The sequence below is a fragment of the Leopardus geoffroyi genome, chromosome D4, assembly GCF_018350155.1.
Source record: "Leopardus geoffroyi isolate Oge1 chromosome D4, O.geoffroyi_Oge1_pat1.0, whole genome shotgun sequence".
NCBI lineage: Eukaryota > Metazoa > Chordata > Mammalia > Carnivora > Felidae > Leopardus > Leopardus geoffroyi.
The window spans coordinates 71,110,916-71,127,072 of record NC_059342.1 but is presented as its reverse complement, the minus strand read 5'-3'; the positions used below and the strand labels follow the sequence as shown (position 1 = coordinate 71,127,072).

The window sequence follows — 16,157 nt, the reverse complement described above, 5'->3', positions numbered from 1 at the left end:
ATTTTTTAAAATTTCATTGTGATTAGAATACAATTCAGCTTGCAAAGGCAAAAACCTATTTAAGTACACACTTTATTAACAACAACAACAACAAAAAATCAGCCCTGGGCCAGTGAATTTCTTCCTATCAAGTATATGCCATCTCTGCAGAGAGAAAACATAAACTCCAAAGAGCAAATTTGGATTATATAAGGATATGTAGAAACTTCCAAGATAAAAATGATGGTTTTACATGAGAGCAGAGTTGAAAGAATTTAAAAAAAAACGAGAGTCGAACTGCAATGGATTTCTGGGGGGAAAAAAGAAAAGAAGAGAGAGAGAGGAAAGATAAAAGGACTAAGAATGACAGTGACTCAAAAAGGAACAGGAAGTATTTATAAAATTCTTATAATTTTATACTTTCAACTCCTTCATCTTCTAGATAAGAAAAGGAAACCCAGAGTTTATGTGGTTCCCTAACATCAAAATACTCCAGAGGATCTCTTTCTCAACTAGGGGAAGGATAATTATTAGCTTATGTGAAGAAAATGATTAATAAAGAGAACAAAATCTCGATTTCTTAAAGCAAAAGTTTAATGAAGGAATCCAGATGTATATATTCAGCAAAATGAGCTAAGAGGCAGAGCCCATATACGAGGAAAGGTTCATCTTCAACCCAGAAAATGGGGCAAGTCCCTGCCTCCTTGTACTGTGATCAGTTATTCTAAGAGATGTGTAACAGTCGGGACTCTCTTATTGCAACTCTAGCTAGCTTCACTAAAGAATGGAATATGTCCGGGGCGCCTGGGTGGCGCAGTCGGTTAAGCGTCCGACTTCAGCCAGGTCACGATCTCGCGGTCCGTGAGTTCGAGCCCCGCGTCGGGCTCTGGGCTGATGGCTCAGAGCCTGGAGCCTGTTTCCGATTCTGTGTCTCCCTCTCTCTCTGCCCCTCCCCCATTCATGCTCTGTCTCTCTCTGTCCCAAAAATAAATAAACGTTGAAAAAAAAAAAAAAAAAAAAGAATGGAATATGTCCTCAGGCTAGAAGGACCTTGCACCCAAAGACATGAGGTGGCTGAGCATCAGGAGGACCAGACTGAGGACTTGAAAGCCACCTAAAGCCTGTCCGCCTCTTGTCTCCCCTCCTCTCTCCAGCGTCTGTTCCATCCTGTCTTTTGCTGCAATGGGGTTTTCTCTGCTGCTCAGTTCAGGTGGAGGGACAGCCCTGCTTATAGCTTCCACGTTTTATGTGTCATCCCACAGTATCCACGCAAATAGGGCACTGACCCCGTTTAACAATCCAGAAGAACTGACTACTCCAGATCGATTGAAGGGCCCACGAGGGGTCAGTGAAACTGCAGCCCTAGGTTGAGTTCTGTTGTACTAACTTGAAGGGTCATTTTGTCAAAATCTCTACCTTACTTATGGGTGAAGGGGAGAGGTGGCTGGCAGTTCCCAGAAGAAAGAAAGGTGGAGTATGATTCCCTGAAATGGGGAGAAGAGAAAGCTTTTCTGAGAAATCAAAACAGTAAATGTTTCCAAGCAATTTTTTATTTCCTTCTCTCCCACAAGACTGAGTGCCTTGAAGATTGTATCCCTCGGACTTGGTACGGGCACAAAAACTGGTGCTCAGTAGACGCTTCTTCACGGATGGAGCGCCTTCCCGCCATCAGTGACGGCTGGGGGACAAGCACCCCATGGCAACCATTAAATCCCTCAGCCTCTAACCTCCTCTGCTGATGAAAAAGGCAGACCCCGTATCATTTCCAGTTCGTTCCGTCCTTAAGAAAGAGACCGGGTTTCCTCTGATCTCTATGTGCATCTTCAGAAAATTGACCCTAAGTAAATGCCGTAAACAAAAACCATCAACTGTTAATGCTTAAGAGACTTCCAGGTTCACAAAGTCCAAGCTTATCATTTTAGAGATAAGAGGATTATCAGACAGGGAATTGGTGAGAGGGACGGGATCAAAACCCGGGTTCTTTTGATTCTCCGATCTTTTCATAAGGTAGCACCTGTTCTCAAGGAACGACCCCCATCCCTACAAACTATGTCACAGATAATGCCCAGGCATCTGAGACTTTCAGTGCTGTTGTCATCAGCCCCTAAGCTCTTACGTCTTCAGTTTTTCTGTTGAATCTCTTTGTTTTTTTGTTCCAGGAAAAGGAGGACTGGGTTTTAACCACTGCACAACCAACCAGCTCTCCTAAAAGCAGGATCATCTCTTCCTGGGAGTCCTGGGCATCCTGGAACTTACGCAAAGAAATTCCAACACGGTGCTGGGTCTTGTTTTGTTTAGTAAACTTGTTATTTTGGGTTTACCTTTTTATTTTGTGTTATATTGTGTTATTCGTTGTGACATACTTTGTTACATGTTTCCATTTTTAAATATGCTTGTATTTTCTATATAAAAATATATTAAATACATGCTGCTCCGCTCACAAACTGTACATACTCTGCTGTCTGTTGGGAAAGTTCCTGCTACACATTTTTATTCCGTTACTTCAAGTGATTTTCCAATTAAAATATATTTTGCTATGAAATAATAGTTTGCTGGATAGTGCCATTTTGTGAGCTGTCCAGGAAATAATGAAGAGGGTCATGATCTTTCATCTATGCTATTGGCACAGTACAGGATCACAAGCAGTGTACCAAGAAATCCCAATGAAGGAGACCCCTTCCTTCTAGCTCTTTCTTCTTTACAGTATGTGTAACAGTAAAGGTTTCCTTTTATTTAATCAGCAGGTAAGCATTGGACATACTTCCCTCCATACAGAATGCTGTCCCGGCTCAGAGGGCAGCCTGGCTAATTCCTTTCCCAGCACTTGTAAAGCTGTAGGCAATCAACTTAGTGGACAGAGGAAGAAAGTATAATGGTCATGGTTCACAAAACAAAGCGCTCCCCTTTCTTCTCGCAGCTGGAATAAGAAATGCACGAACCAGAAGATTAACAGAGAGCCCACTTGTGGGTCAGAATTCCACAACTCACTGCTTTGGGAGAAAGGAGACAGGAATAGCAGGACAGAGAAAGGGAAGGAAAAATGCAAATGGGAGAAGGTCCCCAAAACTGTGCTCCTGGTCTCACTTGCAAAAAAAGAATTGATGCTGCCCAAGGCAGAGTGGACCTGCTCCTCAGTCCCCGCTAACTCCATCACCGTGCTTCTGCCGGGATAAAGACTTCCCCAAACTTCTGGGGGGAAAAGACGCCAAACGCTAGGTTTTGTTTAAAATAGGAACAATCACGATCACCTCACTTTCATCCTCTGGAAGAAATGTTCCCAAATAGGCCGTGGGGTGCATTGTAACACTATGAAGAAATGCAGGAATGATGAAAAAGATCTTCATTGTCCTAGTGGTTCTCTTTACCGCCCTGCACGTACCGGCTGTTGACTTCTCCTTATTTCTCCTGACATTCGCTCTCGACCAATTTTACGTGCTTACAAGCATACCTCTTATTTAGCTTATCACTGTCCCATCAGCTTCCAAACTATGTTGATCTTCATCATAATCATAAAACTACAAAATGAAAGCCAAGTAACAAAAAGAAAGAGAGTACCAGAAAATACAAGCTAGGGAAAGCTACTGCAATTGAAAACAAAACTCACTTCTGAAAGTGTGCCTACTGAGTAGAACTCGTATTGGGTTACTTTGAATAGGTTAAAAAATCCATATTTCACAATAAGTCAAATTATCTGTGTTAGGCAGACAGTAATATGAAATAAACCATCGTACATATGAGGTTTGCAAATCATATTTCTTAACTAGAAATGTGAGTCACAGAGTAACAACACTAAAAGTAGTTGAAGAATGTTCTTTTTTAAATTTTCTATACTGCATATATTCACAGTGAATTCTTAAATTTCTAAAAAGGAAGTGAGAGTGTTTGTCCAGCATGCCAAAACCTATCTGTTCCAGACCAACTATAACCAGTCCTGTAGTGAGGTATTAAATGCTTCCCTTTAAAATCAGCAACAAAGCAAAAAAGCTGTCCCCACTTATCTTGGACATTATTCTGTGAGTTCTAGCCAAAACAGTAATACATAAATTTATCAAACAAATAAAAGGTATAAAGATGAGAAAATTAATAGTCACAAGTTTTATTTTGGCAGAAGGTGATATACCTTGTAAAATGAAAACCCAAAGGCCTGAAAATCCATTAAAAACAGAGTCCAGTAAGCTGAATTGTTACAGATAAATATACAGAAAGAGCTTTCCTGAATATTTATAAAGTAGAAAATGTAGTGAAAAAGATCCTATTCACAATATCAGCATATTTATATAAAATATAAATATATTATAATTACATAATTATATAAGATTATATAATCATGACCTGAGCCAAAATCAAGAGTTGGACGTTGAACTGACTGAGCCACCCAGGTGTCCCAGAAATTAAAATACTTTAAAGAAAAATGATGAAAAGGCCCATCTTTACTAAAATTCAAAACACTGAAAAGCTACAGTAAGTATGGGGCCCCTGGGTGTCTCAGTCGGTTAAGCATCCAACTCTTGACTTCAGCTCAGGTCATGATCTCACGATCTGTAAGTTTGAGCCCCACATCAGGCTCTGTGCTGACAGTGTGGATCCTGCTTGGGATTCTCTCTCTCTCGCTCTCGCTCTCGCTCTCTTTCTATGCCCCTCCCCCACTCGCGCTCTCTCTCAAATTTTTAAAAAAGCTACAGTAATTCGAATAGTGCATGCTGGATCAAGAGTCACAAAAGCATCTGGGGTGCCTGGGTGGCTCAGTTGGTTAAGCACCTGACTCGAGCCAGCTCTGGTCTTGATCAGGATCTGAAGTTCAGGCCCCACACTGGGCTCTGTGCTAGGCATGAAGCCCACTTAAAATTTTTAAAAAATTACAAAAGCATCAATGTGATAGTTTATATACATAATTTCAAATATTCTACTTAAAAACTCGTAAGTGACCAGTGGAATTTTTGTTGCCAAGTATTAGAAGGAGTGACTGCCATTAGACAATTGGTAAAATTTAGAGAATCTTTTAATTTGTATTTTCACCACAAACAAAACTAAATTCAGGATGGATAGGGAAGTGAAATACCAATATTAAAACCATAAAAATGGCTTTGGGAATTAATTTTTCTTAACAGTGTGAAGGCTTAATAACCTCCCCTAAGCCTAGAAGTCAGAATAATCATGGTAGGAACGATGGGCAGATTTGATAGCATCTGGAAAGTTCTGGTGTCATTTAAAAAATCATAATCAGATTTTTATAACAGACCAAGGAACAGTGTCTTTATTATATCTTTATTATATAAATTGAAGAAGATTTATGAATTCAAGAACTCAGACAACCCACCAAAGAAATGCAGTAAATTCATATACATGTGAGAAAATGTTGGGCCTCACAAATGTGGCATGTACATTCAAACAACAGTGAGAAGCCATTTTTTTTTTATTGAATTAGCAGCGACTTACTTTGAATGTTAATAAACAATGTGGGCAAATGTAGGAAATCTTATACATTGTCAGTGAAAATGTAAATCAGTATAATAATTTTAGAAAGCATTTTGACCATATGTATCCTTAAAAGTATTTGTACAGGGGCGCCTGCTGTGACTTCAGTGCATTAACTATCCAACTCTCGATCTTGGCTCAGGTCATGATCTCCCAGTTCATGAGTTCGAGCCCCCTGTGGGGCTCCTCCTCACTGACAGCATGGAGCCTGCTTAGGATTCTGACTCTCCTTCTCTCTGCCCCTCCCTTGCTCTCACTCACTCGTTCTCTCAAAATAAATAAATAAACTTATGAATCAGTGTTTTTATACACTTTGAGCTAATATAAAGCACATTTTAGGCATAATTGAGTTGATCATAGCATTATTATTATTGGCTAAAATATGGACGTGGATGAAAGGTTCAACAGTAAGGAATTCTAAACTCTGCTACCTGAAGCTCATTTTGAATCACATATTACATCGCTTTCAAAGCTATGCAGTAACATGGAAAATGCTTGTGGTACAAGGTTAAATTAGGGGGAAAAAAACAAGATATAAAATTTTCCATGCTCATTTGGTTACAAATCTACAAAAGTAATGCATAATAAAAATTCTAAGGAAAAATGCCAAGGTCACAGAATTATAACTATTAGAACTTGAATTAAAACTCATAGTGGCATCTAGTCGGTTAAGAGCCAACTTTGGCTCAGGTCATGACCTTGCGGTCCTTGAGTTTGAGCCCCATGTCTGGCTCTGTGCTGACAGCTCGGAGCCTGGAGCCTGCTTTGGATTCTGTGTCTCCCTTTCTCTCTGCCCCTCTGCTGCTCGTGCTCTGTATCTCTCTCTCCCTTAAAAATAGAGAAATATTAAAAAAAAAAAAAAAAAACCTTCAGCTATGTCTGGCCCCAAATGTCTGTGCTCTTTTCACTGTCTTCAAATACTACTTCTTAACTTTAGAATATCTATATGGCAAACATAAAATAATTAACAGCAATAGATAAAAACAAATTCAACAATATATGACAGTCAAATGGAATATGGTTTTGCCACAAGAGTGAAAAAACCGTTCAACCACAGTAAAGTGATTCCTACCCTGTGTCATGGGAACATCAAGTACTAAAAGTCATGTGGTCACTTCAACAGATGTAGGAAAAGCTTTCAGCAAAGTTTAATATCCATTCTCAGTAAGAATCTCTAAAACTCAGACTAGAAAGATACTTCTCTACTATAGTAAAGCTTTTCCTTTTTTGGGGTGCCCGGGTGGCTCAGTCGGTTAAGCATCCAACTTTGGCTCAGGTCATGATCTCAGGGTTTGTGGGCTCGAGCCCCGTGTCAGGCTCTGTGCTGACAGCTCAGAGCCTGGAGCCTGCTTCAGATTCTGTGTCTCCCTCTCTCTGCCCTTCCCCTGCTCATGTTCTGTCTCTGCCTCTCTCAAAAATTGGGGCGCCTGGGTGGCGCAGTCGGTTAAGCGTCCGACTTCAGCCAGGTCACGATCTCGCGGTCCGTGAGTTCGAGCCCCGCGTCGGGCTCTGGGCTGATGGCTCAGAGCCTGGAGCCTGTTTCCGATTCTGTGTCTCCCTCTCTCTCTGCCCCTCGCCCGTTCATGCTCTGTCTCTCTCTGTCCCAAAAATAAATAAACGTTGAAAAAAAAAATTAAAAAAAAAAATAAATAAAATAAATCTAAAAAAATAAAAAGAAAAGTAAATCTTTTCTTTTTCAAACTAATATCAATCATGTTTAGTAGAAGCTGACTAGCAAATTAACTGAAGCCAGTGGGTTAGGGTGTGCTATAACCAAATAAATCTTAAGTTCCTATGGCTTCTCAAAAAGGACAAAGGATGTAGCAAAACCAAATGTGGTCAGGAGGAGACAAAAAACAAAGACTGACATTAACCTTGGGAACTTGAAATTATTATGCACAATGAAAGAAACCAGATGCAAAAGGCCGTATATTGTTTGATTCCATTTATGTAAAATGCCCAGAATAGGCAGATCTACAGGGACAGAAGATGCACAAGGAGAGAATGAGGAGTAACTGGTGATGAGTACAAGATTGCTTTGGGGGGTGATGAAATGTTCTGCAATTAGATAGTGGTGATCGTTGCACAACTTTGTGAATAGACTAAAAACCACTGATTTGTACACTTTAAAAATAATTTGAAAATAAAATTTTAAGGAACTCACAAAAGAAATATGTATTTGACTACAAAATATGAAAACTTCTGGAGCGCCTGGGTGGCTCTGTCAGTTACGCGTCCGACTCTTGATTTTGGCTCGGGTCGTGATTTCACGGTTCGTGAGTTAGAGCCCCGCGTTGGGCTCCACACTGGCAGCATGGAGCCTACTTGAGATTCTCTCTCTCTCCCTCTCTCTCTCTCTGCCCCTCCCCAGTTCATGCACACGCTCTTGCTTTCTCTCTCAAAATAAATAAACTTCAAAAAATGTGAAAACTTCTCTCACAAGTCAAAAATGACCATAAACGGAGTTTCCAACAAAGCAAAAACATACATGACGAAATAATAATACTCTAAAGTATTAAGACTTAATAAATAGCCCTTAGAAAACATTTTGTTTGGGGCCGAGATATGCACAAGCAATTCATTAAAGAAGAAATACAGATAGAAAAGGAACAGCCTCATGAATTATGAAAGAAATGCAAATTAAAATGATGTAAATTTTTGCCTACTAAATTGGTGGCGGTGGTGGTATTTATTTTAGTGATAAATGGAGTTGGCTATTAAATATAGTCATTTCCTTGAACTTCTATAGGGAATGTACCCTGGTACAACCTTTGTCCAAAAAATTGGCAACATGTATTAAAAACTTGAAAAATAGGCATGCATATTTTTTACTTCAGTAATTCCCAGTCTGAGAATTCTGTAAATATATATATACACACACACACACACACACACACACATATATATACACACACACACACACACACACATACACACACACACACACACACATATATATATATATACATATATATATATATGACTTAGAGACAAAGATTTATGCACAAAAATATCATGGCATTTTAATATTAAAAATTAGCAACAACTTACATGACTAAAAATCCTGGAATTGGTTATGGAATTCATGGTATATTTATAGTATTAAATACTATGAAGCCATTAAATATTATATTTACAAAGAGTTTTAATAACATAAAAAATCATTATGGCATAATGTTCAGTGGAAAACAGTATAGGAAATGTGCTTATAGGGGGCACCTGGCTTGCCCCCTCGCTCAGTGGAGCGCAGGACTCTTGATCTCAGGATTGTGAGTTTGAGCCCCACGCTGGGTGTAGAGATTACTTAAAAATCAAAAATCAAAAAATAGCACCAACAAAGTGCTTATGTATGCTCTCCATTGCCTAATATGCATATGCAGTATGCATAGAAAGAAATAGTATGCCAGTCTTTGTTAGTAATGATTTTCCCTAAGACATGGAACACTGGGAGATTTTTATCTCTTGTCCAAATTTCCCCTTTATTTCTGACTTTTTTTTTTCTACTGAAACATGCAGAGAATTTTTATTTGTCACATATACTTATGTTTACTTGCAGAACAGAGTCACAGATAGACGTGCAGTCCAGGTATTAGTAGGGTTCAAGGATCAACGGCAATGGAACATATTGTCCCAGGACAATGGCTAGAGTTTCTGACTTACTTTCAATGAGAATATATTACTTTTATATTCACAAGTGTACTTTCATATTCATCAGAAGTAATCTTAAATTCATGAAAAGTAATTGATTTAAAGCCCCCCCCCCCATTAATGCATGTGTCATCTTTCCGTTTGCCCTAATGAGCCTGGGGTATGCATCGGCATGTGTAAGTTGAAAGATCTTGCCTCCATATGGTTTTGTTTAAACACTTCTTTAGGAATCTTTAGAGAAGAATTCACATCAAGGTGATCCTTAGGTTAATAGAAAAATGGAAACTGTTACCAAGAGGAAATACCAATAAATGTTGAGCTACCTTTGTACACAGGAGAAAAATATTTGCTGAGGATCAAATTAAAGGATTTAACAGATTAATTATTGAGACTATCAGTGTATTTTTACAGAATACTCTTGTGCTTTATGCTCTAGAGGAAACCTAAGAGACTGACACAATATTGCAAAGTTGCCTGCCAGGTTACATCAGAATTACCTTCTTATGCTTCCTTAACAACCAACATAGTGGCAACAATACTCTTTTTTTTTAAAGGGATTACACCTAATTACTCATGATTCCCTCCTAATTCTGACCTTAAGGCAGTGACAGCAACTTCAGACCTTCATTTTTCCCCCTCATTATCTTACAAACCAGCCATCCCAGGTAACCTGGGCCCAACATGTAGACTTGGATGGAACCTGAGTGAAATGGGCTGTTTTGAAAATAATGAAAAGCTGCAAACGTGTTGTCAGGGCTGCACGTCCACATGCTCCTAGCCACGGAAAGCAGCAGGCAAAGCCACTTAAAATATGCGCTCTTCAGGTGGAACGATTCTGGGCTGTTACGTTTTGTGAACAAAGCCATGCTTCTTTAAAGAAACCCACACAGAACTCAGCTGGGTGTCTGTAAGAGTTACAGTACTAACTACCGAGAGATGCGGATCACACCCACCGCTCACAGAAAACATTTTCTGGTGCGTTCCCTCCACCCTCATAAGTCCCGACCTGTCTAATTACACACCTGATCCTCGCCCTTCTGAATCATTGAGATTCCTTCTTTCATTATGTCCACTGGATCTTTGACTTCCCCAGCACAGTGCTCAAGCTAGTTTATGCTTCTGTAAGTTAAAGTGTGTCCGATCAGCAAAGGTAATAAAGAGTGTGAACTGACAAACTAGAAAAACCTGAAAGAATGGATTCGCGTGAAGACCACAAAAAAGAAGCAAAAACTACATACGTGTGTTTCTCAATTCTACCACATTCTTCAAAAGAGCTGTTGTTGAGACTCTATGAAGTATATAATCAAAGGGGAAATATTTCCAAACTCTTTTCTGCACACCTTACAGTTTGTATGCTGCTTTGTAATTTAACATGTATTTTGTCCTGCATTGTCTCAAAAGAAGTTATGTGGATGCCTTATGTTAACCAATGGCTGAATAAATGTTTGTGTCCCTCCCTCTTCTCAGCCCCTCCCCGACCCTTCTCAGCTAATTCTGCAAAGGTCTCTCTTGAACCCAAGAAAACTGAGTTACCGAGAAACAATGCCTACAAGACCTAGGAACTACCAGCCAACTCCTGAAGTCCAAGGCTAGGCTTGAGTACTCAGCCACAGCACTTTCTAGACAACAAACCTTAGCTAGAATATGGCTGGCATTTTCAACCCCAAAATAAGCTTCGTAACCATGGTAGTTTATTATTACAGCCTATGTTTCTGGCGTTTGGAAAAGAAAATGTTCCTAATCACAAAGCAGCCTTGGTTTTTGTGAGAGTCCCACCAAATAACTCTAGGCTATGTTTAAAGGGCAGCCCAAAATGTTCCATAAGTCATAATTGCCACATTGAGAAGACCTCATGATGAATGGCTTTCAGTTTTCAGAATGCCCATGTTGTCATCTCGAGGCCTTTGCCCAAGTCCTTCCCTTTACCTGTGTCACTGTTCTCTACTCCCAATTCTCACCTAACCCCACCGTGGTAGTCACCATCCCCCACACTGTTTTTTCTACCATTTGTTCTTGAGTTCTGAGATGCTGGTGACTTCGTTCTAAACCCCCTGCCTCTCTCCCAAGGTCAAGTTCATAGGAACAGGGAGAGTGAGTTATGCCCTTTCTCATTTCAGTATTCCTTCCAGTCAACAATGCCAATGAGTAGAACAGACAAACCAACGTGGATATCCAATATAGAATGAATATACTCTGTGTGAGTGTGTGTGTGTGTGTGTGTGTGTGAGTGTGTGCATGTGTGTGTGCATGCGCACTCACGATACTAAGATTCAGAGGAGAAGCAACAGGTCAGATATATTCAGAAGCTCTCTTAAATACACACACACACACACACACACACACCATAAGCCTTTTCATTCCTATTAAAATAGTTCATGACGTTGGTCTTAAGCCACTGCCCAGCTTGCTACACTTAAATCTTGGGTAAACCCCAAAATGCAGAAATGGAACCAGAAGCCTGTAACCTTAGTGTCTCAAGAATAGGCTTATACTTTAATAGGATTTTTGCAGCCTAGTTCCTCACCTTGGCACATGCTATTTCGCTTCCATCATTACCAGGCATTTATTTGTTTTTCAATTTTCTTAGTAGCTTTGGGGCACCTGGGTGGCTCGGTCAGTTAAGCGTCCAACTTCAGCTCAGGTCATGATCTCACAATTCGTGGGTTCAAGCCCTACATCGGGCTCTGTGCTGACAGCTCAGAGCCTGGAGCCTGCTTCGGATTCTGTGTCTCCCTCTCTCTCTGCCCCTCCCCTGCTCAATGATCTCTCTCTCTTTCTCTCTCTCTGTCTCTCAAAAATGAATAAACGTTAAAAAAATTTTTTTAATTTACTTAGTGGCTTTAACCTTACAAATACAGCTACGTTCTATGTGTGATCTATGAAAACTCATTTTATTTTACTTCTTAACAACCTAAATCGCTCCTCGGAAAGGTTGTGTCTTTGCAAATATGCCAGAATAGAACTGAGAGGGAAAACTGTGTGCATCTATTCTGCACAAAAGAAGTAAAAGTTCTTCTGTTAAAAGCGTGCTTATTAATCAGGAAAAATTAGACACAGACTGAATATCAGATGAATATTTGGAATTATTGTTGATTTCATTGGTTGGGATAATGGTATTGTCGTTAATATTTTAAGGCTTGGTATAATAGATATTCAGACTGAAGTATTTACTAGTGAAACTAAATGGATGCTTGTATATGCTTTTAAATGCTCCAGGAAAAAAAAAAGTGGGGGTCAGGCAGGTGCAGCTAAAGCAAGAACAGCAGCAGAATGTTGATAGCAGCTGAAGCTGGGCAGGGGATACTTGGGGTTCATCATACTGTCCTCTACCTTGGGGTGTGGGTGAAATTTTCCACAACCAAACAATATGTTTACATCACACTTACTGGCTATTCGCTGAAAACCCTTGTGTTTGATATACATCCATGAGCCTTAGAGAAAAGGTATTGCCATTCAATCCACAAATAGGCAAATGCACGGTATCTGGGAAACCCGTGGTCTGAGGTTATAGAACAATAAGGGAAGTCCCTTCTTAAAAAGAAAGTGCAGGGGTGCCTTGGTGGCTCAGTCAGTTAAGCGTCTGACTCTTGATACTGGCTCGGGTCGTGATCTTGTGATTGTGGATCGGGTCCCGCATCTGTCTCTACACTGAGTGTGGAGCCTTGCTTGGAATTCTGTCTCTCTCTCTCTCTCTGCCCTTCCCTGACTTATGCATGTGCATACCCATGATCTCTCTCTCGGTCTCTCTCTCGGTTTCTCTCTCTCTCTCTCTCTTTGAAAAATAAATAAAACTTAAAAAAAAAAATAGAAAATGTAGCTGACTTGCTCTCATTGTCACTTTTCGTATTATGAAAGATCCCTGAACTTAATAGCTTCCTCCTCTGGGCTCCAGGGCACTTTGTTCACATATCTTTTAAGGCAGTTTTCTCTTTATGTCATGGCTAGTTTATGTGTCTGAATCTCCGTAATGGCAAGATTTCTTTCTTATTTATGGATATAGTCATGAAAAGCACAGACTCTGGAATTCAACCACCCACATTCAAATCCTGGCTCCTTGCCTTACGGGCCACATCATCTGGACAAGGTGCTTGTCCAAGAGCCTCCCTTTCTTCGTCTGCATTATGGAAGCAATAACAGGACCTACTTTGATTGCTGTTGTCGTGAGGATGACAAACACAAAGAAGTAGGCACTCGCACAGTTTACTGAACCAGTTTTTCTCAGTTGAGTAAATTTCCTTGTGAGTCCCATTACTACACTAGCCATCCGTGGGATTGTAGCCCAGGCTGTTTTCTTTTCTAAGCCCATATTCTCTCTAGGCAACTGGACTAGACTGGAGGAAATGTTACAATACCAAAAAACGATTCCTTCACAGGAAATACAGGCAACATTAGCTACAATGCAACATTGCCGATACTCTAGACAGGTAAATGAAACATTCTGTGGATCTTATGGATTTGATGCCTTGATGGCCCCAAATCTCTTCCATTGAAGAAGGAACAACATTGAGATAACTATACGGTCAAGCTCTAGAACTGGAATTAAAGAGCACTCTTATCCTTGGCCCATTGTTATGGCTTGCTCTCAAGTTGCTAAGACAATCAGTTTTCCTATACTCTACCACCCAGTGCCTCTGCTACCAACACAGCACAAAGTCTCCTCCACTTAGGTCTACTGGCTTGGTGTTCAGCCTTCTGACCCAGGTATTAGAAAAAGGCCTTGAGGGGCACCTGGGTGGCTCGGTCGGTTAAGCATCCGACTTTGGCTCAGGTCATGATCTCACGGTCCGTGAATTTGAGCCCCGCGTTGGGCTCTGTGCTGACAGTTCAGAGCCTGGAGCCTGTTTCAGATTCTGTGTCTCCCCCTCTCTCTGCCCCTCCCCTGTTCATGCTCTGTCTCAAAAATAAATAAACATTAAAAAAAATTTAAAAAAAAGAAAAAGAAAAAGGCCTTGAGGATTAATAAAGTCTTGGCTGGAGTCACCTGACCACATCCCTAGCTATGATGGTGTCTAGGGAGCAGTTAAAGTTAGACTTTAACACAAACCACAATATTCAAAGAGTTAGGATATTTAATACATTTTATTCATCCAAAATATATTTTTATAAATTATTTTAAGTTTATTTATTTATTTAGAGAGAGACAGCACAAGCATGGAGGGGCAGAGAAAAGGAGAGACGTAATTCCAAGCAGGCTCTGCACCATCAGCACTGAGCCTGATGCGGGGCTCAAACTCAAGACCAAGAGTCGGACGCTTAACCAACTGTGCCACCCAAGTGCCCCTACCAAAAATATATTTTTAACGTCTCTAAGATGAAAATGCATCTTAGAAATGGCATGGTGTAATATAACTGGCAGTTTAATCGTGTATCTTACCATTGTGGTATCTTAGATTTAATAAGAAGCAATCAAATGACATCTTCAGTGCCTGGCCCTGTATGAATATATTTAACATAAGGAAACTTAGAGTCTTAGGTGAATTGCTGGCCCAAGTCTCTGGAGGTGCTTTCTGGGTCTGTGAAAAGCCTTCTGAGTCTCTTTGTCCTCCCAACCCTGCTGTTGTTAATAAAAAATAAACAGCAAGATAAAGGAAAAACAAATGAGTTCTTTGAAACCCTGAACTTCGATTTGAAAAAGGCTCTTTCCTAAGCTCCATTGTTTTTGTTTGTATGAGTCATTGTGGAATGCCTCTCCAGATCCTGACCACCCCCCTCAATTCTGTTGGTTTTTCCTAATAAGTGAGTGAAGAAAACGGAAAAAAGGAGTTGGCTAAATCCAACTTCTTTCCCCCTAAAATGCCTCATAACAGAATCATTCCCTTTCACACACGTAAACTACCTTCTCCACCCACCATCAGCCTTGTCATCAAGTTCCCTGGTGAGTCACATAAACACACATTGAAGGGCCTGTCTCTTTGGCAGTGGTATCTGAACTACACCTCCACACCCTGACTTTGTCTTCTGATTGCTGATATGATCCCCTTTCCCTTTTCTCCTGGTATGCTGATCTTTTGCTTCATAGTCCTCTCTCCTAGGAAGTATGCTTTTTCCCAAATCAGCTTCTGCAGTAACAATCACAACTGGTCATTCCCCTTGATGGCACAGTTTTCTGAATCGTTGTTATAACCAGAAGGGGAAAGGGCCTTGGGAAAGTTAAGGTCCTCAGGGGCCAAGGACTCTCTTGATTTTCAGATTTAAAAAATGGAGCTCAAGGGTGAAGGACTCACCCAGAGTGACACCATTAGGAATAACCATGAGGAACAGAACCTTGGCCATGACCACTAGCCCTTCCCCCAGGGAATGTGTACCTCTTCCCTCAGTTTAGATGATCTCCACTGCAGCCTCAAGGAGAGCAGATAAATGGTAACACTAAGCAGCTATCATCCTCTTTGAAATCTTTCCGGATTATAATAAAAGGGTATGAGAAGGTATTGGACATCACTGTCAAAACCCAGAGAGTGGTGGCTTTATAGGTGTAGCAGTGTGGTTGGGAAATGGAGCTTGAAGGCACACCTGCAAATGACTTTATTTAAGATCAAGAGAAAATCAGTTGTCCGCATCAAAGAGTGGAGGATGTATGGAAAGGGTCAAAGCATATCCCAAGCTATATCCTTGACATCTTCACTCAACCAGGTGATAGGTTCTGTCTTTGATCCTTTAATGCCTTCTCCATTGGGGGCTCTTCCCTGGCTGGATTCATTTATCAAACATCTTTTACCGTGAAATTATATGACATTGACATGAGGATGTATTCTCTTCTTCATGCCATTGAACATCTTGGCTATCCTCCCTCTTAAACAAAAGCATACACACACAATCCGAAACAGATTCAGTAAAAAATTTTGTCTCAAATAAAAGTGATAAAACTTAACAGACGTAGTAATGAGAGGTGAGGGTGCCTCTAAATGGCCTCTAGCTATCTGGTTCTTTGTTCTCTGTGACAGTGTGAGGCCTCTAGCTCCAGACCTTCATGATGTCCTCTCTTAGATGTTTCCTAAAACAGTAGAGGGAGGTACAATCTAAACCTTCCCTTCTTTCATCTCCTCACTCTCCTTTAA

General features: G+C 40.4%; 1 protein-coding gene across 2 annotated transcripts in view; it reads left to right on the top strand.

Annotated features, from left to right (window-relative positions):
• Positions 1-2,526, top strand: part of SVEP1 (sushi, von Willebrand factor type A, EGF and pentraxin domain containing 1) — a 200,418-nt gene extending 197,892 nt beyond the window's left edge. The window contains exon 47 of one of the 2 annotated variants that reach the window (XM_045469414.1): positions 2,139-2,526. In XM_045469414.1, coding sequence (XP_045325370.1) covers positions 2,139-2,160 — 22 coding nt within the window. In that variant the 3' untranslated portion in view covers positions 2,161-2,526. The remainder of the gene's footprint in view (positions 1-2,138) is intronic. The other variant, XM_045469413.1, reaches the window with a different exon arrangement.
• The last annotated feature ends 13,631 nt before the right edge of the window (positions 2,527-16,157 follow it).